This window comes from Puma concolor, chromosome A2 (genome assembly GCF_028749965.1).
Source record: "Puma concolor isolate L17-30 chromosome A2, mPumCon1.1.hap2, whole genome shotgun sequence".
Taxonomy (NCBI): domain Eukaryota; kingdom Metazoa; phylum Chordata; class Mammalia; order Carnivora; family Felidae; genus Puma; species Puma concolor.
Window position 1 is genome coordinate 162,136,242 of NC_141668.1, and position 27,794 is coordinate 162,164,035.

At 53.1% G+C, this 27,794-nt stretch overlaps 1 protein-coding gene and 1 long non-coding RNA gene across 9 annotated transcripts in view; one reads left to right on the forward strand and one right to left on the reverse strand.

Moving 5' to 3' along the window:
• On the reverse strand, positions 1 to 26,104 carry LOC147583742 (uncharacterized). The gene is made up of 4 exons (XR_015248506.1): positions 25,626 to 26,104; positions 10,219 to 15,240; positions 4,267 to 4,480; positions 1 to 3,366 (listed from the first exon to the last, which is right to left on the reverse strand). It is a non-coding gene; the product is annotated as an uncharacterized LOC147583742 (long non-coding RNA).
• Positions 13,525 to 27,794, forward strand: part of RFX1 (regulatory factor X1) — a 31,931-nt gene continuing 17,661 nt past the window's right edge. For 6 of the 8 annotated variants that reach the window (XM_086698891.1, XM_086698897.1, XM_086698892.1 and 3 more), the window contains exons 1-2: positions 13,535 to 13,632; positions 20,782 to 21,137. In XM_086698891.1, coding sequence (XP_086555017.1) covers positions 20,831 to 21,137 — 307 coding nt within the window. In that variant the 5' untranslated portion in view covers positions 13,535 to 13,632; positions 20,782 to 20,830. Of the gene's footprint in view, positions 13,633 to 20,496; positions 20,552 to 20,781; positions 21,138 to 27,794 lie in introns of all 8 variants that reach the window. The other 2 variants (XM_086698895.1, XM_086698896.1) reach the window with 2 other exon arrangements.

Genomic DNA, 27,794 nt, shown 5'->3' on the forward strand with positions numbered 1-27,794 from the left:
AACTTTAAAATGTTTAATTACGATAACATACATCAAGAAGCTGGGATGTGCTGGGAAGCGTTTACCAATGAGTTCTCCAGAAGAAAGGAAAAAAAAAAAAAGAAAGAAAGAAATTAAAAAGACCCTGGTTTGTAGCAGCTGTTGGTTTCCGGCCAATTTCAAGCTACCAATATCACGTCTGCGTGGTCAGCAGAGTCCCGAAGAGTCAACCATCAGGTCTCACAAGCGAGTGTCAGCTGACTCGGCCAGAACGTGCAGTTGAAAGAATCATCAACAAGACACCCATGTTGTTACCGCTCAGGTCAGGAAATGGGACTGTGCCAGCAGCATAGACATCCCCCGCTGCATAATCCTGTCACAGGCCCTCCCACCCCCTAGGGGTAGCTTTAGTTGTCGCTTCTTTGTATTTTGTTGCGATTCTAACCCCAACATGTGCGTTTCTGGGACAGATAGTTCTGTTTCCTTCTTTCCTTGTGCATTTCTCTTGCCTTCTTTATTATTTTTTATTTTAGAGGGAGACAGAACAGGAGGTGGGGAGAGGTGCAGAGGGAGAGGGAGAATCTCAAGCAAGCTTTATGCTCAGCACGGAACCCAACATGGGGCTAGCCCCCATGACCCTGGGATCATGACCTCAGCCAAAACCAAGAGTCCGACGCTCAACCAACTGAGCCACCCAGGAGCCCCATCAATTGAACTTGTGATCAGAGTATGACACACTTAAGGAAGAGCACACAGATCATTCGTGGACACCCGGAAGAATTTTCACAGACCAAACATACTGCGTAACTATGACTCGGGTCCAGAAACACCCCTTCCAACCACCCCCCAAGATAGAAGAACGAAGCTCCACCTTTTGGGAAGGGAGAATTTGGAAGGATTTGTGGACATACGTCAAAAGTACAGTAGTTGAGGGGCACCTGGGTGGCTTGGTCGGTTACGCGCCGACTTCAGCTCGGGTCATGATCTCGTGGTTCGTGGGTTCAAGCCCCGCATCGGGCTCTGTGCTGGCAGCTCAGAGCCTGGAGCCTGCTTCAGATTCTGTGTCTCCCCCTCTCTCTCTGTCCCTCCCCCACTCATGCTCTGTCTCTCAAACATGAATAAACGTTAAAAAAAATTTTTTTTACAGTACAGTAGTTGAGATACGCTTTGGATGAAACACTTTGAGGCTCTGCAAAGATCTTGTTTCCCAGTTTACCCACTCGTGCTAGCATTCTGGGTAGATTGTGTGCATAGAAGTGTTACTGTGGTGTTTGTTTGTTAGTAATTTTCCACGTACCTCATCCCTTCCACATTTACTATCACTTATTATTTGGAATTCTGGAGGAAGAGTTGTTCTGTCTCCAGTTATTTGTTCATTCAATCATTTATTTATACCAATATGGACTTGTGAACGGTTATTTCAGTCTTTGGGTTGTAACCCGACACTATTGTTATTTATTTTGTTCCTCGCACTGTTCCAGCTGTGACCATTGGGAGCTCTTTCAGTTGGCTCCTGCTCTAAGCATTTTATTTCAGGCGCTGTCCTTTCGCCGCCGTGACTCCGTATTTTTTGTTGGCTTCTTTTTGTTTTTTTAGCACTTCTTATTTCCTGGCACCTCAAGAAACGCAGGGCTTGCCTCGTGTTTTCCCTGCCCCAGTCCTAGAATCAGACGCTTTCCTAAGGAGTCAGGATTCCCTTTTATTGGAGTATCGCAATGGGAAGTCAAGACCTGGGCACTGGGTGTGTCCATCACTACTGGGGGTGGGGGTGGGACGCGTATGTCATTGCTGCTAGGTCCTCTCAGCTGAGAGTCTTCCTTTTTTTATTTTTATTGATTTATTTTAATTTTTTAATGTTTCTTTTTGGGAGAGAGAAAGAGAGAGAGAGAGCAGGGGAGGGGCAGAGGGCGAGGGAGATACAGAATCCGAAGCAGGCTCCAGGCTCCGAGCTGTCAGCACAGAGCCCGACGCGGGGCTCAAACCCACAAACTGTGAGATCATGGCCTGAGCCAAAGTCAGACGCGTAACCGACCAAGCCCCCCAGGCGTCCGGCATTCATTTTTTTTAAATACTGGGTAAAATTCTTACAGGTAAAATTAACCATTTCAGTGTTACATGTACATGTATGTTGATAGCACTATTCACACAAACAGCAGGAACAACCCGTCAACAGATGTATGGATAGACAAAATGCGGTAGATCCATACAATGGAATATTATTCGGTCATAAAAAGAAATGAGGTTCGGATACACGTTACAGCGTGGTTGAACCTTGAAAACATTACAGCGAGTGAAAGAAGCCAGACCCAAAAGGTCACATATTATAGGATTGCGTTGATCCGAAATACCCAAAATAAGCACATCCCTGGAGACAGAAAGCGGACTAGTGGTTGCCAGGGGCTGGGAGGAGGACAGAATGGGGAGTGATCACTACTGGGTATCCCTTTGCGGGGGTGAAAATGTTTTGCACAGAGGTAGTGGTCGCAGAACATTGTGACTATCCTATCTGCGCTGAATTGTTCAGTTAACATAGTTTTGTGTTACGTCAATTTCACGTCGATTTAAATAAACAATACTAGGGGCTCCCATGATGGGCTGAGCTGCGTTGGAATCCCACCCTTGCCTCTTTCCTGCTGTGTGACCGTAGTAGGCAAGGAAGGCATTTAACCTCTCTGTACCTTGGTTTTCTCACCTGTAAAACAAGGAAGATTCAATGCGCGCATCTTAAAACATCCCGGGGCCGGCGGGCAGCGCTGTGTACTTCTGTTATTTCTACTTGACACATTCTCTCTGGATCCGAACTTTATCCCTTTGTCCTTTTCTTCATGACAAACTCCTGGCCTCTGTTGCCCCCTGTGGTGTCTTGGGCCCAGGCAATGCTCCAGGAGGCGGGAGTCATATCTGATTGTACTGCTTTGAAAGGGCTGATGAATAAAATGCTTCCCCCCACCTCCTCTTCTCCCAGCGACTCTCCAGGGACGTACCCTTCTGCCCTTTTCTCCATATCCCCAGTGCCTGGCTCAAGGGCTGGCAAAGAACAAACTCGCTGGGAAATAATTGCTGTCTGTCTGAGTTTGACTGCCTGGCCCATAACCAGAAGGCTCTTTTGTGCTTCACACAGAATCAGAGTTTTGAGCCCAATATAGCTGCATTCAAATTCCAGTTCCTATGTGAACTTGAGAAAGGCCTTACACCTCTCTGAATTCATTGGGAAGACGGAGTTTATTATCATATTTCCTGGGGCGCCCGGGTGGCTCAGTCGGTTGAGCCTCTGACTTCAGCTCAAGTCATGATCTCGCGGTTCTCGAGTTTGAGCCCCACGTCAGGCTCTGTGCTGACAGCGGTCCCCCATTCTCTCTGCGACTCCCCTGTTCACACACTCTTTCTCTAAAATGAATAAACACTAAAAAAAAAAAAAAGAAAGAAAATTTAAAAAATAGGCCTATTTCCTTCCTGGGGCCGTTTGGGGACTTGGGTGAAATTCTGTAAAGTGCTGAGCACCACGCACAGCACACGGTAAGTGCGGTGGGTTGGGTGTGACCCTGCACAAAAATACCTCCCCGCGTCCTAACCCTCCGGAACTCTGAACCTGATATTATTTGCGGGAAGGGTCTTTGCATACGTAATTAAGGCCTTTGAGATGAGATGGTCCTGGATTATCCGGTTGGACCCTAGACCCAATGACACAGGAGAGATAAGGCCATGTGAAGACAGAGGCAGAGGTTAGAGTGATATACACGAAGAAACCAAGTCATGTCTGGAGCCACCAGAAGCTGGAAGAGACACGGAAGGACCTTCCCCCAGAGTCTTTGGAGGGAGCATGGCCTTGCGGACCTTGATCTCAGCCTTCTGGCCTCTAGAACCATGAGAGAATACATTTCTGCTTTTGTAAGCCCCCCAGTTTGTGGCAACTATCAAAGCAGCCACAGGAAACGAACACGTAAGAATTAGGAAAGCCCGCCTGCTACCAATATCATTATTATTTTCATTACCGTTATTATTTTTGGTCAGCATACAAATGCACCCAAAGTTTACCAATCCTAAATAAAACCACTCTCTCCAAACTTAACTAATCCTATTTCTGGATGGTCGGTACAGCCTGGTGCATCAGGAAATAAAAAGCATAAGATCGGCTGCGGTATCTCCCTCCCAATCTCAGCCCCCACTTTCCCCTACAGGTAACTCACTGCTCTTAGTCTCCCGAGTATCCTTCCAGAATTTCTGTGCACCTGTACAAACATGTGAATATAGGTTCTTATCCTCCCCCCCCCCCCCCCACATACACACACCTACTTTCACATGAAAGGTAGCATTTAAAATTGTTTAATTGTGGTGGGGCGCCTGGGTGGCTCAGTCGGTTAAGCATCCGGCTTCGGTTGAGGTCATGATCTCGCGGTTCCTGGGTTTGAGCCCCGCGTCGGGCTCTGTGCGGACAGCTCAGAGCCTGGAGCCTGCTTCGGATTCTGTGTCTCCCTCTCTCTCTGCTCCTCCCTGGCTCGCTCTCAAAAATAAACAAACTTTAAAAAAATGTTTTTAATTGTTTATTGTGGTAAAATATACATAACATACAATATGTCATTTTAACCATTTTAAGTGTCCTGTTCAGCAGCATTAAATACGTCGCATTGTTGTACAGCCGTCCCCACCATCCATGTTTACCACCCCTATGTTTTTAAATCTTCTCAGATGTTTTTAAATTTTATTTTTAAAATTTATTTATTTTGAGAGAGAGCGAGGGAGCATGCACACACGTGCACAATAGGGGAGGGGCCGAGAGACAGAGAGAGAAAAAAAGAGAGGGAGAATCCCAAGCAGACTCCACGATGTCAGCACAGAACCCGACCTGGGGCTCAATCCCCTGAACCCTGAGATCACGACCTGAGCCGGTATCAAGAGTCTGACGCTTAACCCACTGAGCCACCCAGGCGCTCCTCTTCAGAACTCTTTCATTTTCCCAAACTGAAACTCTGTCCCCATGAAACACTAATCTCTCACTTCCCCCCTTCCACTCAGGCACCCATCATTCCCCCTTTTGGTCTCTATGGATTTGCCCATTCCAGGTACCTCGTGTGAGTAAACTCCTATGACGTTTGTCATTTTGTGTCTGGCTTCTTGAACTTGGCCCAATGTTTTCTTTTCTTTTCTTTTCTTTAATTTTTAAGTCTATTTCTTTATTTTGGGAAAGAGAGGGGGTGGGTAGGGGCACAGAGAGAGGGAGAGAGACTTCCAAGCAGGCTCCGAGCTGACACAGCACGGAGCCTGATGCGGGGCTCGAACTCACAAACCGTGAGATCACTGTCTTGAGCGGAAATCAAGAGTTGGAACCTTAACTGACTGAGCCACCCAGACGTCCCTCTTTTCCTTTTTCTAATTAATTAATTTTTTTTTTTTGAGAGAGAGAGAGAACAAGGGAGTGTGTGCATGAACAGGGGAGGGGCAGAGAGAGAGAGAGAGAGGGAAACAGAGAATCCCAAGCAGGCTCCACGCTGTCAAGTGCAGAGCCTGATGTGGGGCTTGAACTCACAAACCACGAGGCCATGACCTGAGCTGTAATCAAGAGTCAGATGCTGGACCAGCTGAGCCACCCAGGTGCCCCAGGCACGACATTTTCAAGTTCATCCATGTTGTAGCATGTGTCAAAACTTCAGTTCAGGGTGGCACGTTTTATACATTCTGCTACACCTTGCTCCCCCCCTCCCGCCCCACTTAACAACAAATGCCGGAGATCTCCCCATATTGAAACTCTCTTCACCCACCTTGTTGTTGTTCTACAGCTGGGTAGTATTCTGCTGTGTGGATGTCCCATAGTTAATTTCACTCCCAGAGACGGGCGACATTTTTCATCCGTTTGTTCTGGAGCTAACACTGCAGTGAAAAACCTTGTAGAAATGTCATTTCGCACATATGCAAGTGTATCAGTAGAACAATTCCCCAAAGTGAGATTTCTGGCTCGAACAATATGCGCATTTGTGCTTTTTATAGATATTGCCAAATTTCCCCTTTGGGGGATAGATTAATCCACACTCCCTCCAGCAATTAACGGGTGTTCCGCTCCTCTATGGCCTCACCCACAGAGTGTGTCAACCTTTGGATTTTTGCCAGCATAACAGGTGAAAAATGGTATCTCGGAATAGAGAAAATTTACACTTCCCTTCCATAAGTACAGTGGGACATACTCCATGTGTTCAAGAGCTATTACAGTTTTCTCGTTCCTCTCTGGTCACCTTCGTTGCCCGTTATTTTTTAGGTTGTTGATCTTTTTCTTCTTGATTTCTAGGGGTTCTTTATATATTAAGGAGATCTCTTATCTGGTTATCCGATGGGGGATAAGTATTTTCTCCCAGGTTGCCGTTTCTCCAAACTTTTAAATTAATGAACACTGACATTTATTGAGAATTTGATGGACGCCTGGTCTTCTGCGGTGCTTTAAACACCCTAGTCAACCTGACTGGCATCATTTTTCGTCTCTAAATACTACGTATAACATGCATCTCTAGAAAATAAGGATATTTATACACTGACAAGTATACAAGCGTTCTTCGGTATCATCTTACGCCGAACACATATTCAAATTTCCCTGAGTCTGTGAAATGTCTTTTCAGAGTTGATTTACAGCCCAGACCAACAGAACTTTCTACGAGGGTGGGAGTGTTCTATATCTGTGCTTTCCACCATGGTGGCCACCAGCTGGCTACTGAGCGCTTGAAATGTGTCCAATAGCGATGAGGAACTAAGTTGTTCGTTGTATTTTATTTTAGTTACTTTTATTTTTTTTTAAGGGTATTTATTTATTTTGAGAGAGACGGCGTGTGTTAGAGAGTGGGGAAGGGGCCGAGGAAGAGACAGAATCCGAAGAAGGCTGCACTGTCAGTGCAGAGCCCGACGCCAGGCTCGAACTCGTGAACTGTGAGATCATGACCTGAGCTGAGATCAAGAGTCCGGCGCTTAGTTGACTGAGCTACCCAGGCATCCCAAGTTACTTTGAATTTTAACAGCATGTGGGAAATTGCTAGTCAGGATCCCCGATGCATGTAGGTGCAAAAACCCTCAACAAAATATTAGCAAACAATACATTAAAAGGATCACACACCACGATCAAGTGGGATTTATTCCGGGGATGCAAGGACGGCTCAGTATCCGCAAATCAGTGTAATACGCTAGCAAAATGAAGGACAAAAATCATAAATGATCGTCTCAAGAGATGCAGAAGAGCATTCGGCAAAATCCAACATCCTTTCGTAACGGAAACTCTCAACAAACTGGGCATAGAGGAGACGTAGTTCCACGTAATAAAGGCCACGTACGACAAGCCCACAACTAACATCATAATAGTATAACACTGAAAGCTTTTCCTCTAAGACAGGAACGAGACAAGGGTACCCATTCCCACTACCTTTATTCAACACAGTACCGCAAGTCCCAGCCAGAGCAGTTTGGCAGAAAAAGGAATAGGAGGTAGGGGCAACTGGGTGGCTCAGTCTGTTCAGAGTCCAACTTCTGCTCGGGTCATGATCTCACGGTTCATGAGTTCGAGTCCCGCGTCGGGCTCTGTGCTGACAGTGCAGAGCCCTCTTCAGATCCTCTGTCCCCCTCTCTCCTTGCTCCGCCCCCAGCCCTCGAGCCCTCTCAAAAACGAATAAATGTTTCAAAAACATTAAAAAAATAAAGAAAAGGTATCCCTCCCCCCCCCCCCGCCCCCAGCAGCCACCATATTAGTGCAGATTTCAAATCTGTCTTCCTGACCCAAATACATCTAACCTACATTCACTGTCTCCATTCACCTCCCAATTGGCCCTCAGCCGTTTGCCATCTGCTATATGCTCCCCAAATGCCAGTGAACCTAGGTCTCACCCAGTCCCATCTCTCCCCAAACACTATTATGCCCTCCCTGGTCCAGGCAAAGTGCCCACTGGTGTAATTTCATCCCAGATAACCAATTTCTTGCTCTTCCCAAACCACTGCCAGAATCTCTAAGACATTTGCCCTGTGTTCCTGAACAGGTACATAACCTCAAACAATAGGATGTACCACTGTGTATGTTTATATGCTCACTTTGTATGTGTGTCCAAGTATGTTGTGACTGGCACAATGGGACTGTGTACTAGATTTCCATCTGTACCCTTTTAGCTCAGTAATATATTGCATTTTTGTTAAGAGAGTCAAAGCAGTTATTAACTTATTTCCTTCAGCCTCTCCCCACCAAAAATTGTCTTACCACTTGGTGGGGGGTGGGAATAGGTTGACACAAGTGCATGTGGATACGCGTGTGTCCCAAGCATTTTCTCTCAAAGCCCAAGTATTTAGGGGATCACCTCTCAGATTTTTTAAAAAGTTTATTTATTTATTTTGAAAGACTGGGGGGGTGGGAGAGAGAGAGGGAGAGAGAGACGACATGTGCCAGAGAGAGCATGGGAGGGGCAGAGAGACAGGGAGAGAGAGAGAATCCCAAGCAGGCTCTGTGCAGTCAGCACAGAGCCTTACGTGGGGCTTGAACTCACAAACTTCAAGATCATGACCTGAGCTGAAATCAAGAGTCAGAGGCTTAACCAGCTGAGCCACCCAAGCGTCCCTCACATCTCAGATTTTTGTTTTTTAATTTTGTATTTATTTTAATTTTTTTTAATGTTTATTTATTTTTGAGAGAGGGAGAGAAAGAGCGTGAGCAGGGGAGAGTGAGACACAGACAGAATCCGAAGCAGGCTCCAGGCTCTGAGCTGTCAGCACAGAGCCCGATGCGGGGCTTGAACCCACGAACCGTGAGATCATGACCTGAGCTGAGGTCAGATGCTTAACCGCCCGAGCCACCCAGGCGCCCCTGTTATTTTGTAAATCTCAGTTCATTCCTTTTTTTCCCCCCCAACTTTGCCTTCCGCTCGATGATGCAATACCTTCAACAATATTTTCCCAAGATCACCTTAACTCATCAAAACCCCGCTTGCAACATAGTTCCCCAAACCTGTTGGACTGGGCGTCCTCTGACACTAGATTCCATTTCATCCATGGCTATATCTGCACAGTATTCACACATTTACGATATTTTTTTTTTCTCTTACCCCATTGTGTGGCTTGAAAAGTCAGAACTAGCCTGCTAAGCAGAACACTTAATAATAAGCAGAAACGCACCGGCTTTTATGATGATTTGCCAGTGTAACAGGAGGATGTCTCGTTTGCATTCCAATGCAGCGAGGGTCAGATTCCCCTTGGTAGCTGGCACATTCGTAGATAGTTTTAAATTTCTTCTTTTTCTCCCTTTTAGCAAAACTCCACGGAGATTTCTTTCTCCTGCCGCTTGGGGGAGGAACAGGGTTGCCGGGTCTTAAAATGCTATGGTGTCTGGGTTTCACGCCCATCAGCACGATACTTTGTAAGCTACCTTTTGCTGCCGGGCTACTTGGCTGAGGAGTCTGGATCATGCCGCTTGCTAGAAAGATGGACATGTACGTTGCCTCCAGTGGCCCACCTCAGTGAGTATGCTCACCCGGTGCAAAACTTTCAATGAATATAAAAGTTTGGAACAGAACCACCGAGGCGCGGTTCCCTTGGTTTAACAGAGACCCGATGACTGGCTTAAATGCGAGAGAAGGTTGGTCTCTGCTGGTGGGTAGCTGGGAAGCCTGTGCCCTTCTGTCCCTTGTTGTACCATCCTCTAGGGTAGTATCTCCAAGGACGCTTGTCTAGAGACATCTTTCAGTGTCATACCTGGCTGGGGGAGGAGGCTACTTGCATCTAGTGGGTGGCGGCCAGGGGCACTGCTTAATATCGTAAAACACACAGGACAGTTTCCCACCACAAAGAACAATTTGGCCCCAAGTGTCGACGGTGCCGCCTGCCCTAGAAAAGTCCCCAGCCCCTTTTTTTCATGACTGACTTGTTGAAGAGACAGGGACAGTTGTCATGTGGTACCCCCCCCCCCCCGACTGTGGATTTGTCTGTCTGTCGCTTCCTGACGTTGTCATTTAACTTGTTTCTCTACCCTTTCCATTTCCTGCAAACTGGATGTGAGGTTGAGAGACTTCATCAGAGTCAGGTTTAACGTTTTGGCAAGACGTGTGTGTCCTAGGGGAAGCTGTGAACTTCCTTTCGCATCACATCGGGAGGCCCAGGGCCCTTTACTGTGCTGCTGAGCTGCCTGGCAGCTAATGCTGGTGACAGCCTGGCCTCCGTGATCAAGTCCACACCCCTGGGCTCCGTGAGCCATCCAGCACCCTGTGCATAGTTTGTTCCCCGTCATTCTCTCACCTGCTGCTTTATGATGCCCATCGACGATCATTGCCCAGATCAGTGATTTCCTTGGCTTTTGCAAAACGGCAAAGTTTCTTTTTCTTTTTTTAAGTTCATTTATTTTGAGAGAGAGAGGAAGAGGGAAGGAGGGGCAGAGAGAGAAAAGGAGAGCGTGAATCCCAAGCAAGCTCTGCACTGTCAGCACAGAGCCCAACATGGGGCTCGAACTCAACAGACCATGAGATCATGACTTGAGCCAAAATCAAGAGCTGGATGCTCAATGGACTGAGCCACCCGGAAGCCCCAAAATGTCATTTTTTTCTAATTCTTTCATTCTTTCTGCATTAAAAAAAAAAAAAAGTTTATTTATTTTGAGAGTGAGCAAGCAGGAGAGGGAAAGAGACAGAGGGAGAGAGAGCATCCCAAGCAGGCTCTGTGCCATTATCGAGGAGCCCGACATGGGGCCTGATCCCACAAACTGTGAGATCATAATCTGAGCTGAAATCAAGAGATGAACGCTTAATGGACTGAGCTACCCAGGCCCCCCTAATTACCAATGTTTCAGAAAGGAGTTGGTCAAGAGTATAACTTGACTTCCAATGGTATAACGTGTGTTTTTAAGTTTCAAATTGGGGTATAACATACATAAAGGACATAGATTTCGAATGGAGAGCTCAGGGAATTTTTTATATCTATAAACCCATGCAAACACTATAAAAAAAATAGAACATTTCTAGCCCACACTGCCTTCCCTGCCACAAAGGCTTATAATGAATATTTGCGATTGAAGAAATGATTTCCAGGCTTGGCTGTGCTCACTGGGGGGTTAGGGACTTCAGGGAGGTGGGGAAATGGGTGGGAGGTGGCAATAGGGCTTCTAGTCCCCCCCCCCCCCCCCGCCCCGTGGCCCCCATGCACACAGGGCTGGCCCTGGGACCTCCACCTGTCTCACAGACGCAGCTGCAGGGGCCGACTGGCTCTGCGGGCTGGGATTTATCCTGACCACCTTATGCCTGCAAGTCGCATTCATTCTTGGGTGGACTTATCAGGGCTGGGGCTCCGCGAGCATTTCCAGGCTGATTGAAACTGCTGCTGCTTTTCCTCTACGGTGGAGGTCACACCCCGGGGCATCAAAGCACATCGGAAAGGCCCAGAAAAGGAGACAGGCTGTCTGGGCTCTGCTGCCTCCCAGCTGCGTGATCCCGGAAGAATCTCCTTCTACCTCTACCTCTGAGACTCTATTTGCTTTTTTGCTTTACCCGTCTAGTGGGGCGGGGGGGGGGGGGGGGGAGTGGATATTCCACTTTGCGGGGCTGTTGGGAGGTGGAGGGTTTCTGGGGAATCACCTGGCTGCCTTTGCTTCTCTGACCTCACCTCCTGACGCTTTCCTCTTTGCTCATTCTGCCCCAGCCTGATGTTTATCTTCCGCCTCCCCTCCTCCCCGCCGTTCCCTCCACCTGGGTTTTATGGAGTTGGCTTCTTTTCACAACTCAGGATTGCAGGACCCCTCCCTCAAGTGACACAGGCCACTGCATCCTGTCACTCCTCTCCCACCCCCCCCCCCCATATCACTCTTACAGCCCCTTAAAAACCTATCTTATGTAGTCATCTCACTAGTAATGGTGTCTCTCTTAATAAAATGCAAAGCCTGAGGTTTTGTCTGCTTTCTTTACTTTTACAGCCCGGGCCTTGCACACAAGAGGGGTGAAGTTGGTTGAACCAGGAAACAGCAGCTCAGAGACAGAGCCGCTTCGTCACACTGTCACACAGCAGGACTACAAGTAGAACCATGGGCTCTGAGCTTTTTCGTTCATTTTCCTGTCTCTGGTGGAGACCACGGCGCAAAACTGAAGGGGGTCGCGGGGAGGGCGGGGGTGGGGGGGGAGGGCAAAAAACTCATTTATCAAGATAATTACTATTTTGAGAAATCAAAATTAATGCAAAAAAATTTGAGGATTAAAATATGTTTTTGAAAAAGTAAAAGACAAGATCCGATCCAGCACTTGCGTGACTCACTTCATCTTGATCCCACTCCTGGCAGGATCCTATCTTTATTTAAAATTTTGGTAGTTTGGTCATCATGGATTTATTTTTTCCCCATTAATTTTGATACTTAAAAAATATTGGATAGAATGTCATTTATCTTGATGATTAAGTTTTTGCGCCCTCAACCTAGTCTCGACCCGCTTCTGTCTCTTCTCTCCTGGAGAAACTGAGGCAAGGAGGACGGTGGGGGGGCGGCGCGACGGAGGGGGAAGAGCGTCGGGGTGCGGTGTGGAGCCTTGGTGAGCAGCCCCCACTCCCCTGGGGGTGCTGGGCGCCGACCTTTGCTTATCGCCCGCGCTAGAAGCCTCTAATTAAGTCCTCCGCTTGCAGGAGACCTTTCCCAGGGCTGTCCGCACCGCCTGCGGGGCGGAGATAGCCGCGGTTGTCCCGGCAGCGGTGACCTTTTCCGGCCCGATAGGAGGGGGAGGCGGGAGCCCTCGCGGAGGCCGGGTCTAGGCGGAGGTGGCGGGGGAAGTTTGCTCGAGGGATGGGACCCGGGATCGAACCCAGCCTTCACATCCCACGACCATCTTACCAACGTAGGGCAATAGGGGGGAGGGGAAGAGCGCCCAGTGACGTCACTGAATCCCTAGCCCAGCTCCGCCGCTGACGTCACAGACGAGCCGCGCGCGTCACTGCATTCCTCCCGTGACGTAAGCGCGCGAGGCGAGGAACTGACCCACCGGGGCAGGAAGAAGTCTGAAGGAAGAGAGCTTTCCTTTCTCGCCTTTTATAGTTGGTAAGGCTTTTAAAGTACGCTGAGCGGACTACCACTCCCAGCTGGCTTTGCGTGCTGCGCATGCGCACGGTTCCCAGCTGGAGAGCGCGGCAAACCTTTGGAATGGATTGACATCCCTTTAGCTGAACCATAAGGCAGGTTTTACAGCCGCAAGCCAATCCCAACCTCACAGACCCCACCCCTTTATTCTTAGGCCGCTGCTTCCTTGCGGGAGTGACGGGTTCTTCTGCCTTTGAGGGTTCAATTTCCTTTGATGGACATTCACACCGATGAATCAGAGCGCCGAGAAGTCGAGAGGGTGTTGAAAAGCGTGACTTAGGACCAATAGCTTAGCAGCAGGACCTAGCGCCATCCAATCACTTCTCCTGGCGCCGCCAATCACCCGGGACTCCGCCCCCGCTCATGACGTGTGTAGGGTGGGTAGCAACAGTTGCCCCGGTGAGGGAAACGGAGGCGCCATAGCCACGGTAGTCGTGGCGACCAAGCAACCCGGCAACGCGAGTCAACAACAACAACCGCCCGGCCGACCCCCACCCCCACCCCCCCCTGCCCGGCCCGGGGACCCCGGCACGTTCCGTCCCCCTCCCAACATCGCCTCCGAGACCTCTGGAAAGCCCTTCTGCGGACAGAAGTAGGAAGAAGCCGAGGTAACCCGGGCGGCCCTGGGGTGGCGGGCCCGGCCAGGGAGGGCGGCGGGGCCCGGGCGGCGGGTGTCGCTGTAATCATAGTCCGGGGGGAAGGGGCGGGCGGTCAAAATGGCGGCGGCGACTGTCGGGGCCGTGGGGGAGGGGGCCGGGGCCCGGCTGGGGCGACACCACCCGCCCCTGGGGTCCGGGGCCCAGCCCCCGCGAGGGGCGGGCGCTAGCAGGCCGGCGGCGAGTGGAGGTCGGTTGGACGGGGCGGGGGGCTTTTATATGTTGGGAGGTGCGGAGAGGCGGGCCTGGGGAGGCTGGGCCAATGGGAGCGAGGGAGGGGCGAGGCGGGGCGGAGGTGAATGGGCGGGGCCAGGTCGTAAGGTGTGGGCGGGGCCGGCGGGTGCCGGTGGCGGGGGAACCGGGTGGGGCAGTTGCCGCCAGGGCCTTACAGCCTCCCAAAGGGATGGAAAGCCACCTGTGCTGCGTCGCTTTAGAACCCACCCCACCCCAGTCATTCCCAGTACTCCGTGTCTGCCACATCTGAGGCCTCAGTTTTCCATTCTGTAAAGTGGGGAGAATCATTGCCATCGTCCCTTTTCTACATTTCAGGGATTTCTGACTCCTTTCAGGAATTTCTCTAGGCCTCATCTTTGAACTTTTACTGCTATGTGCTATTTTTGAATATGGTTTGATAGAACTGTTAGCTAATCTTGATTTCCACACTGCCGTCTGTTCCTAAATCTCCCTTATTCTCGGAGAGAAAGCAAAGGAAAACAAAGTTTCATGGCAAAACTTTGGGCTAGGAATATGGCTTCAGCCGGAAGGATTTGGTTTGCAGAAGTCAAAGCCCATGGCAGGGGAGGAGTGATCTGGGGTGACTGAGGTAGTCGAACAGAAACTTGAGTGCTTCTCTGTGCACTGCTCTCTTAGACCTCGTATCGTCCCTGGCCAGAGGACTTGTTTCTGGAGATGGGACGATTTCTAACCTTCTTGCCCATCAAGGTCTGCCTTTCTGGGAATGGGAAGCAAATGGCGCCTGGAGAAGTTTCTTAGATTTCTTAAGCTGCTTCTCTTGGCCAGACACATGTTTTTGTGTCAATCAAGTTGGTGTCAGCTGGGTCACATGTCACTGAGGAGGTACCAGCCTCCAGAGCCACGTGGGCAGGAGCGGCACATCAAGATTAGCGGAAAGGGGAAGTGTTCCATGTTTGTTACAGGAGAATCTGAGCGACTGCTTTGGCGGGCAACAGGATCTACCTGCTTGGGGAAGGATTTATTTTTTTCAGATAGCCAGCTGGGCCAAGTCCACTTTGCTTGTTCTCTGTCTTGCTTTGGAGCTCGGCATCAGCAGAGCTGAGTGGCGGTGTGCAAACTGTAGCCCTTTTCTTTTAAAGTCAATCAACTTCGAGGAAAAGGATCGTCTCAGGCTCTCCTAAGGCTTTCCCTCAAGAATTTGAGACAAGGGGGGGAGGGGCGGGGGGGGGGTCTCACTTCTCCGGGACTTTTTCTAGACCCGTTCCTCTTTGAGAGGTGACAGGACCCCTTGAAAGTTCAGAAAGGCAGAGATTAATTTTCTGAGCCAGACTGGAAATACCAAGTCGCCAGAAAGGTCACCACCACCTGTTGGAAAGGCAAACTTTGAGCAGAAGGCGATGTTAGTAGTTACCTAGGCTTGTTAACTGCCCCCTCCCCCGCATAACTTTTACATTTGAAGGGCCCAAGCCCAGAGGGGTCTTGTGACTAGGGTTGAGGGCACTGGTTTAGTTTGCTTGTGGAAGCAATCAGCTGCTTTCTCGCAATCAACTGTCGCTGTGTGCCCTTCGATGAGTTACTGTACTTCTCTAACCTCAGTTTCCTTTTGTCCAAGCGAGGGACAGTGGCCATTGGTAATACTCTTAATCTCATATTCCTGTGTTATGGACCCTATAAAAGAATCCATGTTGAACATCAAATACATAGTAATTGCTCAAACTGTGTTAGCGGCTACCCTTATTATCATGATTGTCCTCTCCTGCTCAGCCCTCCGAATTACACCGCTTGTATTTATTTTTATCATTTTGAATTGGGTGAGAGCCTAGTGGCTTTAAAGGTTGACTCACTTGTTGGGCTGTGTGGGCAGATGACAGAGATCCCGGGAAGCTGGATACCAGGACTCTAGTTTCTAGTGGGAAAGTGTTATTCCCCTCGCTCCTTCCTGAATAGTCCTCCCGCTTCAGGAGAGCAGCCAAACAGAAAAAATTCTCCTGGGCCTGGGCCCAGACTCAGCCCCAAGGCTTCCAGGAGGCAGCTGGGTGAGCCAGAGATGTGGGTGTCGTGGGAATGGTGTCCCTGGAGCTGAAGTCCTTGCCCTCCCCTCCCCATACACGTCTCAACATCTCGGGGATGGGCCAGGCAGACTTCCCCGGGGATGCAGCCTGCAGATAGCAACGGCACACTGCATGCTCTTCTTGGGCTGGGCAGCCCGTTCTGGACCAGGGGGCATTGCCCAGCCCTGCTGCACAAGCCTGCTGCTGGCAGGCAGAGGCAGGAGGCAGTAACTCTTTCACAAGGTCTCGTCCATTGGTAGATTCACAGTGACCTTTGACACTCATTAACAGTGTGTTCCTGGCATGTGGACACTCATTTGACAGTAAAAGTTGAGTCCCTACTACATGCCCATCAGTGTTCTGGACCCGGAGGTCAGTGATGGGCAAGGCGGGCCAGGTCTCGGCCCTGGGAGAGCTTGCGTTTCTGGTCACGGAAGGAAGAGGAACTATGGATAAGAAAATGGGGGGGCGCCTGGGTGGCTCAGCCGGCTAAGCTGCTGACTCTTAACTTTGGCTCAGGTCATGATCTCACGGTTCGTGAGTTCGGGCCCCGCATTGGGCTCTGTGCTCACAGAGCAGAGTCTGCTTCGTATCCTCTGTCTCCCTCTTTCTGCCCTTCCCCTGCTCTCTCTCTTTCTCTCTCTCAAAAATAAAATAAATGTTTAAAAAAAGAAAAGAAAAGCAAATAAGGAAATAGAGGTCCAGGAAGAAAATCAAACAGGAGTCTGTGCCTCAGAGTACTTGGGGTGGGAGGCACACTTGAGACCCAAGAAGGTGACATATAAGCTGAGACCTGAATGATATGAGGCAGCCCGCAGTGGAGAATGGGAGTAGAGGTGAGGAGAGGATGTCAGTCAGGTGGAAGAGTGGGTGCAAAGGTCCTGAGGCAGGAGGAGGCATGGAACATTCTCGGAGCAAGAGCCAGTTTGACTAGAACATTCAAAGTGAGCAGGAGAGACTTGAGGGGCTAGATGCCTCAAGGCCCCAGAGGTCTTGGGAAGGGCTCAGGATTTTATTTAATTTCCGTGATAGGAGCCTTGGAACCTCCTGAATACAAGAGTGACAAGATAGGATTTGTGTTTTCAAAGGATCTTAAAGACTATAGAGGCGAGACTGGAGCTAGGAGCCAGTAATGAGAGTGTTGTGGGGGTCTGACAACTGGGATTGGCCGATGAAAGTGGAGAGAAGTGTCCAGCCTTAGGATCTGTTTTGGAGGAATTACAGAGAAGTCTTAAAAACTAACTGGCTACAGAGGATCAAGGAAACGCACATCATGATATTTAAATTCCCTGTTCCCCTGCAAGTTCCCCATTGAAGCCATTCTACGGATGAGGAAAGTGAGCTTTCTTTCCATTTCCTTCGGAGGGCCTTGTCCAAGATATAAACCATCTGGTTGTAGAATCTGGCATCCAGAACAGAGGTCGGCAAACTTTGCCACCTGGTTTTGTGTGGCCTATGAACAAAGAATGATTTTTACACTTTTCAGAGATTGGTGGGGGGGGGAATCAAAAAGGAGAATATTGTGTGGCATGAATAAAATGTCCTGACGTGATAGGATATGAAATTCAAATTTCGGTGTCTATAAATAAAGTTTTATTAGCACATAGCTGCATTCATTTGTTTACATATTATCTAAAGGGCAGAGTTGAGTAGTTGCAGTAGAGGCTGCCTGCCCACAGACTGATTGATTCAATGATTGATGCAGACATTCTCCCAAAACAGAAACTGACTTTGAAAGATAGATACAGCCATTGGTGACTTTCTTGGCAGTTTCATCGCCAAGGAACAGGTTTGCTGAGTGATTCCCTTGTTCTGTGTGCCCTGCTCTGTAAAGAAAGGGGTCTCATGCCGTATAAATATTCGTGACTTATTTCTCTCTAGGGAGCACCTTGCAGAGCAGTGCTTAACCTACTCATCCACGAATGGAAAGAAAAGGGCTTCCTGGTCGCACAATTGTGGGAAACGTGGGATCCTGTATGGCCCTTCCTGGAGACTGATGGCAATGACAGTTGCCAATAGAGAAGTTGGTTTAACTGTTTCACTAATCTCCCCTTCTCTTAAAAAAAAAAAATTAATGTTTATTTATTTTTAAGAGAGACAGAGAGAGAGAGACAGACTCCGAGTGGGGGAGGGGCAGAGAGCGGGAGACACAGAATCTGAAGCAGGCTCTAGGCTCTAAGCTGTCAGCACAGAGCCTGATGCGGGGCTCCAACTCACAAACAGTGAGATCGTGACCTGAGCCGAAGTCAGACACTTCACAGGCTGAGCCACCCAGGCGCCCCTCCCCTCCTCCTTTTCAGTTTCGCTGTTCAGCCTTCATTGTCCCTTCCTTCCCCTGCCCCTGAGTGGAAGGAATGAGGCCTTCGGGCTTTGCACCTCAAGGAGGAGAAAGCACCTGCAAGTGTGGAGCTTTTAAAGTTCTTTCCTTGTGGGAGGTACCCCAGGAGCAAGCCGTGCTGGGGCTCAGAAAAGCCCAGGCCAGGGTTTCTCACAGATGTCCCCCAGGGCCACCTGCCTCGAATCATCTGGTGGAGAGTTAGCTCAAACAGCAGACTCTGGGGCCATCCCAGACTCTGGGCAGTGGGGCCCAGGAGCCTGCATTTAACTAGCTCCGTAGGTGATGCTGATGAACAAACACCAGGGTTGGAGTCCCCCTGGGCACCTCTTTCTAAGACCTCTTTCCCCTTCCCCCTCCATCTCTACGTGGCACAGATACTTGTTCAATGAGAAGGAGAATAGTGGTTTCCACCTCTCAGGGCTTACTGGGTGCTGGGCTTGTCTCGTCGGACCTTTACACCAGCCCTATGCATCGGTGTCCTCCTCATCCCCAGGTACAGATGGGGAAACTGAGGCCCAGCGGAAGGTCAGTAATGTGTTCATGAATTAAGAGACCAGTCAGGGTTCGTGTCGAGGTGGCTCTGACCCCAAACAGATCACACTGATCAGCAGCCGTGACTCGAGCACCTGAGCTCGGCTGGAGTTTGGACCTGATGGTGTGAGGAGCCCCCATAAGGCAGCCCCTCTGATGCTGGCACGAAGACTTTGGGAGGGCAGGGGCTGCAGGATGATGACATTTTCTTGCGCGTGGCAGGTGTTTAATCTCTGTGCGTGGGGCTCAGGTATCCCCATCTGGAAAACAGGGAACACGCTATGTACTGATTGAGAGAAGTAAGTGAGCCCTGCGCCTGGCTCCCGGGGTGGGGCTAGCAGTTAAGAGCACACATCTGGAGCTCAGAGAGACCCGGGTTCAAATCCTCTTCTTACCAGTTGCTGGGCACCCTTGGCGTGGTTTTGCTCATCTGTAAAATGGCCATGGTGGCTCCTCCGTCATGGGGCTGCTGTGCAGAGGTGATCGCAGCCAGGGCTCCTGGGGCTTCCGGTCAACCAAGAGTTGTTCCCCCCCCCCCACCCCCCGCGTCCTTCCCCTTGCAAATCCCACTTGCAAACCCTTCCCCTTGCAAATCCCACTCCTCGTCACCAGTGGCCGGAGGGCTGCCTGTTGGCGCGCGATGGCACACAGGTGCTCAAGGGTTAGCGCAGGAGAGCCTCTGGTTCAGCGGCCATCGGGGCCTGGAGTGCCCACGGGTGTCACAGGCGACCACGGGCAGGGCTGTCAAACTCAAATACTATTCTGGGCTGGCAGGGGCCGCGAAGATACGGGGGCTGGAGCTTCTGTTAACCACCCCAGTGTTTGTTCCGCTGTCCTCAGATGTTTAGGGGCTGGGGATGGCACCCGTTAGTGTGGGCGGCGGCGGCGGGGGGGGCAGGGGGGGGACCGTTTGCCCATCTTCTGGGCTTGGTGAGAGGGAGGTGGGGCTTGCGGGGGTGGGGCTTAGCACTGGGAGGGGCGCGGTCAGCTAGAAGGGACTGGGCTCATCAGGAGGGGCGGGTGCCTAGCCCAGTACCTGGGAGCGGGACCCACGACCCCTCAGCAGCCAGAAAGGCTGCCTCTGCCTGGTTGGGCCGGCCCCGTTCTGAGGTCAGCGGTGACTGCTGAGCCTGCCCTGTGGCCGGGGCCTGCTCCCAGCCCGGTGCCCCTAGACTCGGAAGGGCACTCTTCCTGTGATGAGCTCACATCTGCTATGGTAACCCATTACGGTCCATTCAAGGGCCTGAAAGCCTCTGTGGCCACAAGCTGCTCTAAGAGCTTTTTGGACTCAAAAACACTCTTCCCTTGTCTGGCACCCCACTGGGAATGATACCCAGCCAAGAATCCAAGCCCAAATAGCAGGCATGTAGGGAACTGGGGCAGGCTGGCTGCGAGACAGCTTTCCCCACGACCTTACCTTCCAACAATTAGCCAGCTACTCAGGTGCTCAGAGTGCCCAGGATTCAGCCTCAGCCTGCTGTGTGGCCTGGGGCAAGCTCCTTAACCTCTCTGAGCCTCAGCTCCTCATCTGGCAGGAGCAAACCCAAACCCAGGCATGGTTGTTGCAAAGTTTAAAATGAAATAATGGAGAGAAAGCACTCAGCACATTGCCCAGTCTGCAGGAGCCCTCAGGAGAAGTGTACTATTTGTCTCTGGGTGAGGGCCCAAGACCCCACCCTCCCTCACCCTCCTTTGACACAGGGGTCCCCCAGGCAGCCGAGGCTGGGAAGGAAGAAGGCAGAAGCCCTGGACAGGGGTGAGTGGAAGAAGCGTGGGCCAGCCCCAGTCCATAACCAGTTCCCCTGCAGTGATGGGTTGGTTGTCTCTGGCCACCAGCCTCAGGATTTAATTAAGTTAGCGATGAACCTAACCGTGTCTCTAGGGAGCCAGGAGCTGCCCCTGGTTTCCTCCGCCTGTAGATTAATTCTTGTTTTTCCTTCTTTTTTTTTTTTTTTTTTTTTTTTGTTCCCCCCCCTTCTTCCCAAGGAAGAAAAAAAAAAAAGCCTTATTTATTATCATTTCCCCCACTGTTGGCATGGCAACACCAGCGTACGTTACTGAGCTCCAGGCAGCCCCACAACCATCCCAGCCACCACAGGCCCAGCCCCAGCCACCACCGCCGCCAGCAGCGGCGCCCCAGCCCCCCCAGCCGCCTGCCGCCGCGGCTACCCCCCAGCCCCAATATGTCACTGAGTTGCAGAGCCCCCAGCCCCAGGCACAGCCACCAGGCAGCCAGAAGCAGTATGTGACGGAGCTCCCGGCCACCCCCACGCCCTCGCAGCCGGCTGGCGCCCCCACCCCGACCCCGGCGTCCCAGCAGTACATCGTGGTCACCGTCTCTGGTAAGTGGACATGTCCTCGGAGCCGGGGGTGCTCTGAGAACGACTCGGACAGGACTTTGGGGAGCCCTGCGTCCTGGATGGAGGGGGGCACAGGGATGCCCTCCCTCTGTCACTGTGCCTGTCAACAGCACGGCAGCTTTCAAACTTGCTGGGGTCCCCGGGGGGGGGGGGACGCGGTGGGGGGCATTTCTGGGGAAGGAGGGGTCAGGCCAAGCAACGAGGCTTCTGTGCGCCTGAACTCCTTTCCACCAGGGCGGCCCTTAGAGCTGTTTCTGTCTCTGTCCCCAAGTAAACTGCCACTTGAGGAAAGGACTGGGCGGGGGACTTAAAGTTTGCAAACGTCTGTTGGAGACGGAGGGCGAACGGCCTGCCCTCATTTCATGCGAGGCGTTCGTGGGGGCACTTTGGGGAGGTCAGCTGGGAGGCCTCCCCAGAGGTGTACCCTTTTTGTTTCTGGCAGGACCCAGGGGCCGAGGGAGGCTGTTGGTTGGGCAGTTTCTTGATTGCGTGGCCAAGGACCCCTGTTTCTCACTGCAGTCTCCCCTGTGGCTGTAGAGAAAGTGGCCGGGAAGCTTGAGTCGTGGTGTCCGTGATTCCTGCCTAACCATCTTTCCCACGTCCTAGAGATGGGCCCAGCAGGAGGGACTGGGAGCAGAGGGTCAGGACAGGGAGTCACGCCCCTGAGGAGGCAGAGCTCAGACAGGACTGGGCATCTTCAGTGGTTTCCAGTGTGCACCGAGGGGTGGGGTGGGGGTAGGACAGGGGGAGAATGCCTTGAAGCCCCTCAATCCTTCCAGAATGGAAAGGGAAGGAGGGGGAATCGCAAAGCCATCCTGGGAGGCTGTGGAAGGGGCAGGTCAAGGCCGGGTTTAGGAAGATAGGACAATATAGAGTGATACGTGGCAACTGACATGGCCCCAGGGGACCAGAGCGGATGTAGCCGGAGCCCCGAGCAGCATCCTTTAGGCTCCTGGCAGTGTCGGGGTCTCCAGAGAGGGGTGGGGGTGGGGGCAAGCAGGGGCTCAAAGTGGTGACTCTTTACCACAGGGACTGGCCTGGAGGGATGTCATGTGGGAGCCATGCTGAGAGCACCAGCCATGGACATGGCCAGGGTCCCCAGGTCGCAGATCTCCAGCAGGTTCCCAGCACTGCCCAGTTATCCTGCTGGGTTTTCTCACCAGCATACCCCACCTCCCAACTCTGCAAGAAGCCGACCCTCACCTCCATCATCTCATCTCACTCCTCCCTCCTGATCCCTGACCCTGCTGCCTACCTCACTGGGGACTGGGGACAGGCGCCATCACTTATCAAGAGGGACCCCATCTCCCCTGAGCTGGCCTCACAGCTCTCAGGGTGGGTCTGTGCCCACCAGCTCTGAAAATCCCAGGCCATCCCCTCCAGGGCCTCGTGGCTCAGTCCCTCTCTTGCACATCTTTCCCACCAGCCTGCAAAAGTGAAACAGCTCCCATTTTAACCAGAAACCCCAGTTCCTGCACCCCTCCAGCTGCTGCCCACGGCTTCACTTCCTTTTAAGTTCAAATTCCTTGAAGGGTTCCCCCTCCCTTCCTTAACTCGTTTTCTCTCCTCTGCTGGCCTGTGCTTTTCCCCCGCCCCCCGCCCAGGGCCCCAGTTGGGAGTCGCCCACAGCTCCACCTTGTCAGTCTGCTGGTCTGCTTCCTTGGTCCCTGGGAGCCACCTGACACACTGGTCCCCTTCCTCCCAGAAGCACCCTCCTGCCCTGGTCTCTGCCCACTTCCTGCCTCCCTTCTCAGCCCCCTTTGCTGTTTTCCTCCTCCCGTCCCTTCAGGGTGGCCTTGTCCGGTGTGTCCACTTTCACTCCCACCTCGGTGCTAACAGCACTCCCTGGGCCGTGGCCTTGAACCCCAGCCACCTGTGACCCATCCGTTCAGGGTTGAACAGGCCTCCCAAGCCAGCATGGCCAGATGGAACTCTGGATGTCTTCCCCTCATCCAGTCCGCCCTCTCCTGAGACTTCCTCGTCCTAATAAATACCACACCCGGGCCCAGGCCAGCCTGGATTCCCGTCCTACCCATCCCTGAGCAAGACCTCTTGGCCCCACCTCCTAAATGCTGCCAGCACCCACCATCTCTCCCACCTCCACGGCCCCCCCCCACCCTGATCCAGCCCCTGCCCCCACCCACCACCATCCACCCCCACAGCGCCCAAGAGGGAGCCTGATGGCAACTATTGATTAATCGCATCACAACCCAGTTCAACCCAGATGATTCGGAGGCAGGTGGCCCTGGGAACCCTCTCTGAGAAACCCTGACCTTGGCTTTCTCACCTGAGGAGAGCTGGCCCCCTGTGGCCTCTCCCACAAGGAAAGGGCTTTCAAAGCTCCGCCCTTCCTACATCCCCTGCCGACAATTGCCTAGCGTTCCAACTCTGGCTGGGAGATCTGCCAGCCTCCCAGCCCCACCTGGTCCCACCTGCCCCCTCCCACATCTGCTCCAGCCCTACTGGCCTTCCTGTGGCTCTAAAAACCCACAAGGCTCAGTCTGACCTCCAGGTCTTTGCGCTCTCGGCGCCTTCTGCCTGGAGCGCTGCTCGTCCCAAACCTTCCCATGGCTTGTCCTCTCTGTTCTGGTGTCTGCTCAGATGCCACCTCCCTGACGCCCACACCTCCCCACCCTCCACGGCTCGCTCCGTCTCCTGACTTCGCTTTATTTTTCTTCTTAACACTCATCGTCACCTGAAGTGATGACGCCCATCCCCTTATCCCTGAGGGCGGGGCTCTGTCCACTGGGTCTTTGTGGAATGACTGGTGAGCACCCACGTGAGTGCCAGCCTGACCCATCACAGCCTTCACGTTCGGTCAGCCCTGGGCAGCCGAGAGCAGGCGGGAGGCCTCGCCTGTCACTGCCGGAGGACTTCACTCAGCATACAGGGCATCTGATTGGCCCTGGACTTCCTGGGTGCTGGTTTTTGCTGCTTTGGGGGTCCAGGGACCTCAGGGCAAGGGTTTGGAAAGGGCACATGACTCCAGGCCCTAGGGCACCCCCAACTCCTGGCATGTTCCTCTCTCCCCGCCCCCAGCCTCTCCTGTGCTCCCTGATGCATGCCCAGGGAGCAAGCCCCTGGTGCTTAGAGGTCAGGCCTTTGCTCCCACTCCCCTGGTCCCCCGTTATACCGTGGGGCCACTCTATGCTGGTGGGCTGCAGTGAATGGGCCACGGGGGTGACACTAGGGATTCCTTCTTTGGTCTGTCTTTCACGGTGGTGCTGGGGGCTTTCTGTTCCTCGATGCTCCCTGTTCCGGTGGCGGGGAGCCCGTCCCCCAGAGGGTTACTGGGTGATGCTTCCTTCATCTGTTCTGAGGAAGAGGAGGTTGGCTGTACCTTGTCATTCCACTTGCTGCTCCACTGGCCCCTCCCCCATCCCCTCGCAGTGATTTCCCAGGGTTCCTCCATGACCCTCTCCTGGGTTAGTGTCTCTTTTCATCTAAGGGTGGCCTCTGGGTCACGTGAGCCCATCCCAGGCGCGGCGGCGGGGGTAGGGGAGGTAACTGACACCAGTCAAGGCTGCGGCAAGGTGCCAGGGGCTCCTTCAGAGCCAGAGCAATCTGAGCTGACCAGGGACCCAGGGGGACGCAGGGAGGAGGGGGGGGGGGCGGCGTGGGCCAGATCCAACCTGGAGCCCAGGCTGGAAGCCCAACTGAGAGCAACACCACACGCCAGACTTTATGGGCTCTGCCCGAAGGTGTCTTTGGAGGTGATGGGAAGGAAACTCGTTTCCCTGCTCAGGACCAGCTCTCTAGATCCATAAGTGCCTGTCCTCACAGGCTGCCAGCCTCTTGCCTGAAACTCAAGGTGGAAGGAGGGCACTGCGGGCCCTGGCTGCCACGGCAGGAAGGTGAAACTGAGCCGGCCTGCAGGAGACAGGGCTGGCTGAAGGAGGGTCTGCGGCCAGCCTGTCTTCCCTGCTTAGCTCACACTTGGAGTCCTTGGGAGTCCGGGAAGACTTGTGTCCGAAAGAGAGCTTTACAGACGGGAAGCCAAGGTCAGGGCAGACGAGGGACCCAGGACCCACAGGCCGCTCCAAGAGCGCCTGACGGAAGTCATTTCAGGATCAAAGGATCGGGAGGGAGAGAGCCAGACTGCCCCGTCTGTCGTCCGTGAGGACGACAGCTTGTCATCAAGCCTCTGGGGCTTCCCTCAGTCTTCCCCCCTCATAGCTCGTGGTCCTGGAGATGTGAGTAGGTCTCAATGGGGAAGTTGCAGGGCCCGGGGAGGAAGTGATGCTCATCAGATTGAGGGACAGGAAACCAGCTGCCACTTCCTGACTATAGACTTGAGGCTGCAGGGCCCTCCCTGGTCTCATGCACATGCCCAGAATGGAGAAAGCAGACAGACAGATGCAGAGGCCCCAACACACACACACACACACACACACACACACACACACACACACACACACACACACACACACACGAAGCCCCTCATCCAAATATTAGACTCTGGAATCTCACCTGCTTACTTCATGGTGCAGCCTGGCACCCCCTCCTGGCCTGGCAGATCCGGGGCTCCCAGCCTTGAGGACCATCCCAGACTGTTTCCTGGGGCTTCCCCATCCCCTGGTCTCAGCAGGTCCCCAGGCCTCCCAGCTGCTGAGGGTCCCGCTGAAGGTCCCACTGAAGGCGGTTTCATCGGAGGCCCCGGGCCTAGGAGGTAGCTGGGGCCAGCCCTCCACTCAGTGGCCGACCATGAACTAGGCAAAACCTGTCAGAGGCCTCTTCGGTTGGGTGCCATTCCTTGGGCTGGGCCTGGCTCCCCGAGTCCCACGGACGGCCAGGTGTGCCAGGCCCCTCACGTGACTCAGGGCTTTCTCAGGTTTCTCCCGGGGGCCCATCTCAGCGATGGCTGCCTCCCTCACTGCTCAGGGAACCCTAAGTGGATACGAGGGAGGACTCTGGCCGGATCTAGGGATTGGTATCTCCTGGAACTGGCTGCAGAGGCAGCTGGCCAAGCAGGCCTGAGGTTGTCCCAATGTGTGTCCCACGTGTGGCCAATGAGAGGCCTCCCCCAACAACCACATCCCACATCTGGCCACCACTCCCCCTCCCCCCAATGCATAACACGTTCCTGAGCTCTGCTCCAGACTTGGTCCCTGAGGTTCTCGCTGCTCCCTGGCACTGCCCTTCTGCCCTGGCCAGGCTCTTCTCCCAAGCCTGTGTCCCCACATAGCCAAGGCCCAGTTCCCGATGCTCTGGTCCTTCTGGGGTTCCCGTTGACCGCCCCCCCTCACTGTTTATCACGGCCCTTGGGGTATCAGCCCAAGCATGACCCGAGACTCTGGATTCTACGCACAATGTGAGGTTTATGTGGGCACAGATCTGGGCCAGCATCCTGTCTTGCCACTTCCCATCTGGGTGACCTTAAGCAGGTCACTTCCTCTTTCCCTGTCGCTTGCCTTATCTAATAACAGGGGTGATAAAAGTTCTGTCTGTCTCCAGCTACCCGGGAAGACCGTAGCGCAACACTTGGGGCACTAGAAGCACTATAGGTACCCCTCCTCCTTGCCCACCACCCTCCAGTCCTGCCAGGGACCCCCCGGGGAGGTGGCACTGGCAGCTTAGCTCCTGGTAGCACTTTGGAGGAAGGCAGGCACATATGCACCCCACCACCCTACCCTGGCTTCTGGAACTGCTGGGACCAAGCCAGGCCACAGGGAGGGGGCAGGATGGATGGTATCCTGACTGGGGCGGGGGGCTCCCAGCCAGCATCCCTCAAGGCCAGTTGCCCCCCGTGCCCCTCCCCTTCTCAGCTCCCTTGTTAATCACTCAGCGAGATGTGCATGAAACTCGACCTGCGCCTGCCCGATAGCATCTCCGGGTACCAGCCTCCCTCCTGACTTCATAGCAAGGCCCCGGCCCAGAGAAGGCCCTGCTTGGGCCTTGTCTGCTGGGAGGAGAGTGTTTATTCTAAGAGGGCAGCCGGGAGCTCTGCATCCACCGGGAGGGATAAGCTCCCCAAGGTTGTGGGTAGAAAGCTGCCCACGCACCCTGCTGTTCCCAAAGAGGTGGGCAAGGAGTGAGGACCGTGGGGCAGGTTCCCCTGGATGGACGGGGGCAGGGGCAGGGGCAGGGTGGGGACAGGTGGGCACCATGTTCTACGACTGCCTCTTCTCGGCTGCCTGTCAGCGTGAGTACCTGCCTGCCCACCTCCAAGCCCCCCCCACTGCCCCTGCCCCACCGAGGACAGGGAGGCTGGGACAGTGCAGGGGGGGGTGGTGCTTGGCCACAGGCTGGCAAGGCCTTCTGAGCTCACTCCTGACCATCTCCCATTCCTGGGAAGCCAAGAGTCCTCTTGAGGAAGGTGGCCCCAGCACCTTGGTCCTTCCAGGGCTGCTGAGACCCTGGGGAAGGGGGTCAGTCACTGGCTGTCCACAAGTCCTATCTGTTGGGGAAAGGGATCCAGCCCTCTGGGCCTGAGCATCACGGCTCCTCAGTCACCCCTCCTGGTCTAGCGTTGGGACGAGGAGGGGTGGGGTGGGGTGGGGCTGCTTCTGCATGTCAAGGGCCACAGGTCCTTAAGGCTTATCCCAATGTGCAGTGTCAAGGCCTGCCAGGAGACAGGCAGGATCTTGGAGAGACCCCGCTCTGTCAGAGGATCAGCTCAGGCCACTTCGTCCCCTCCTG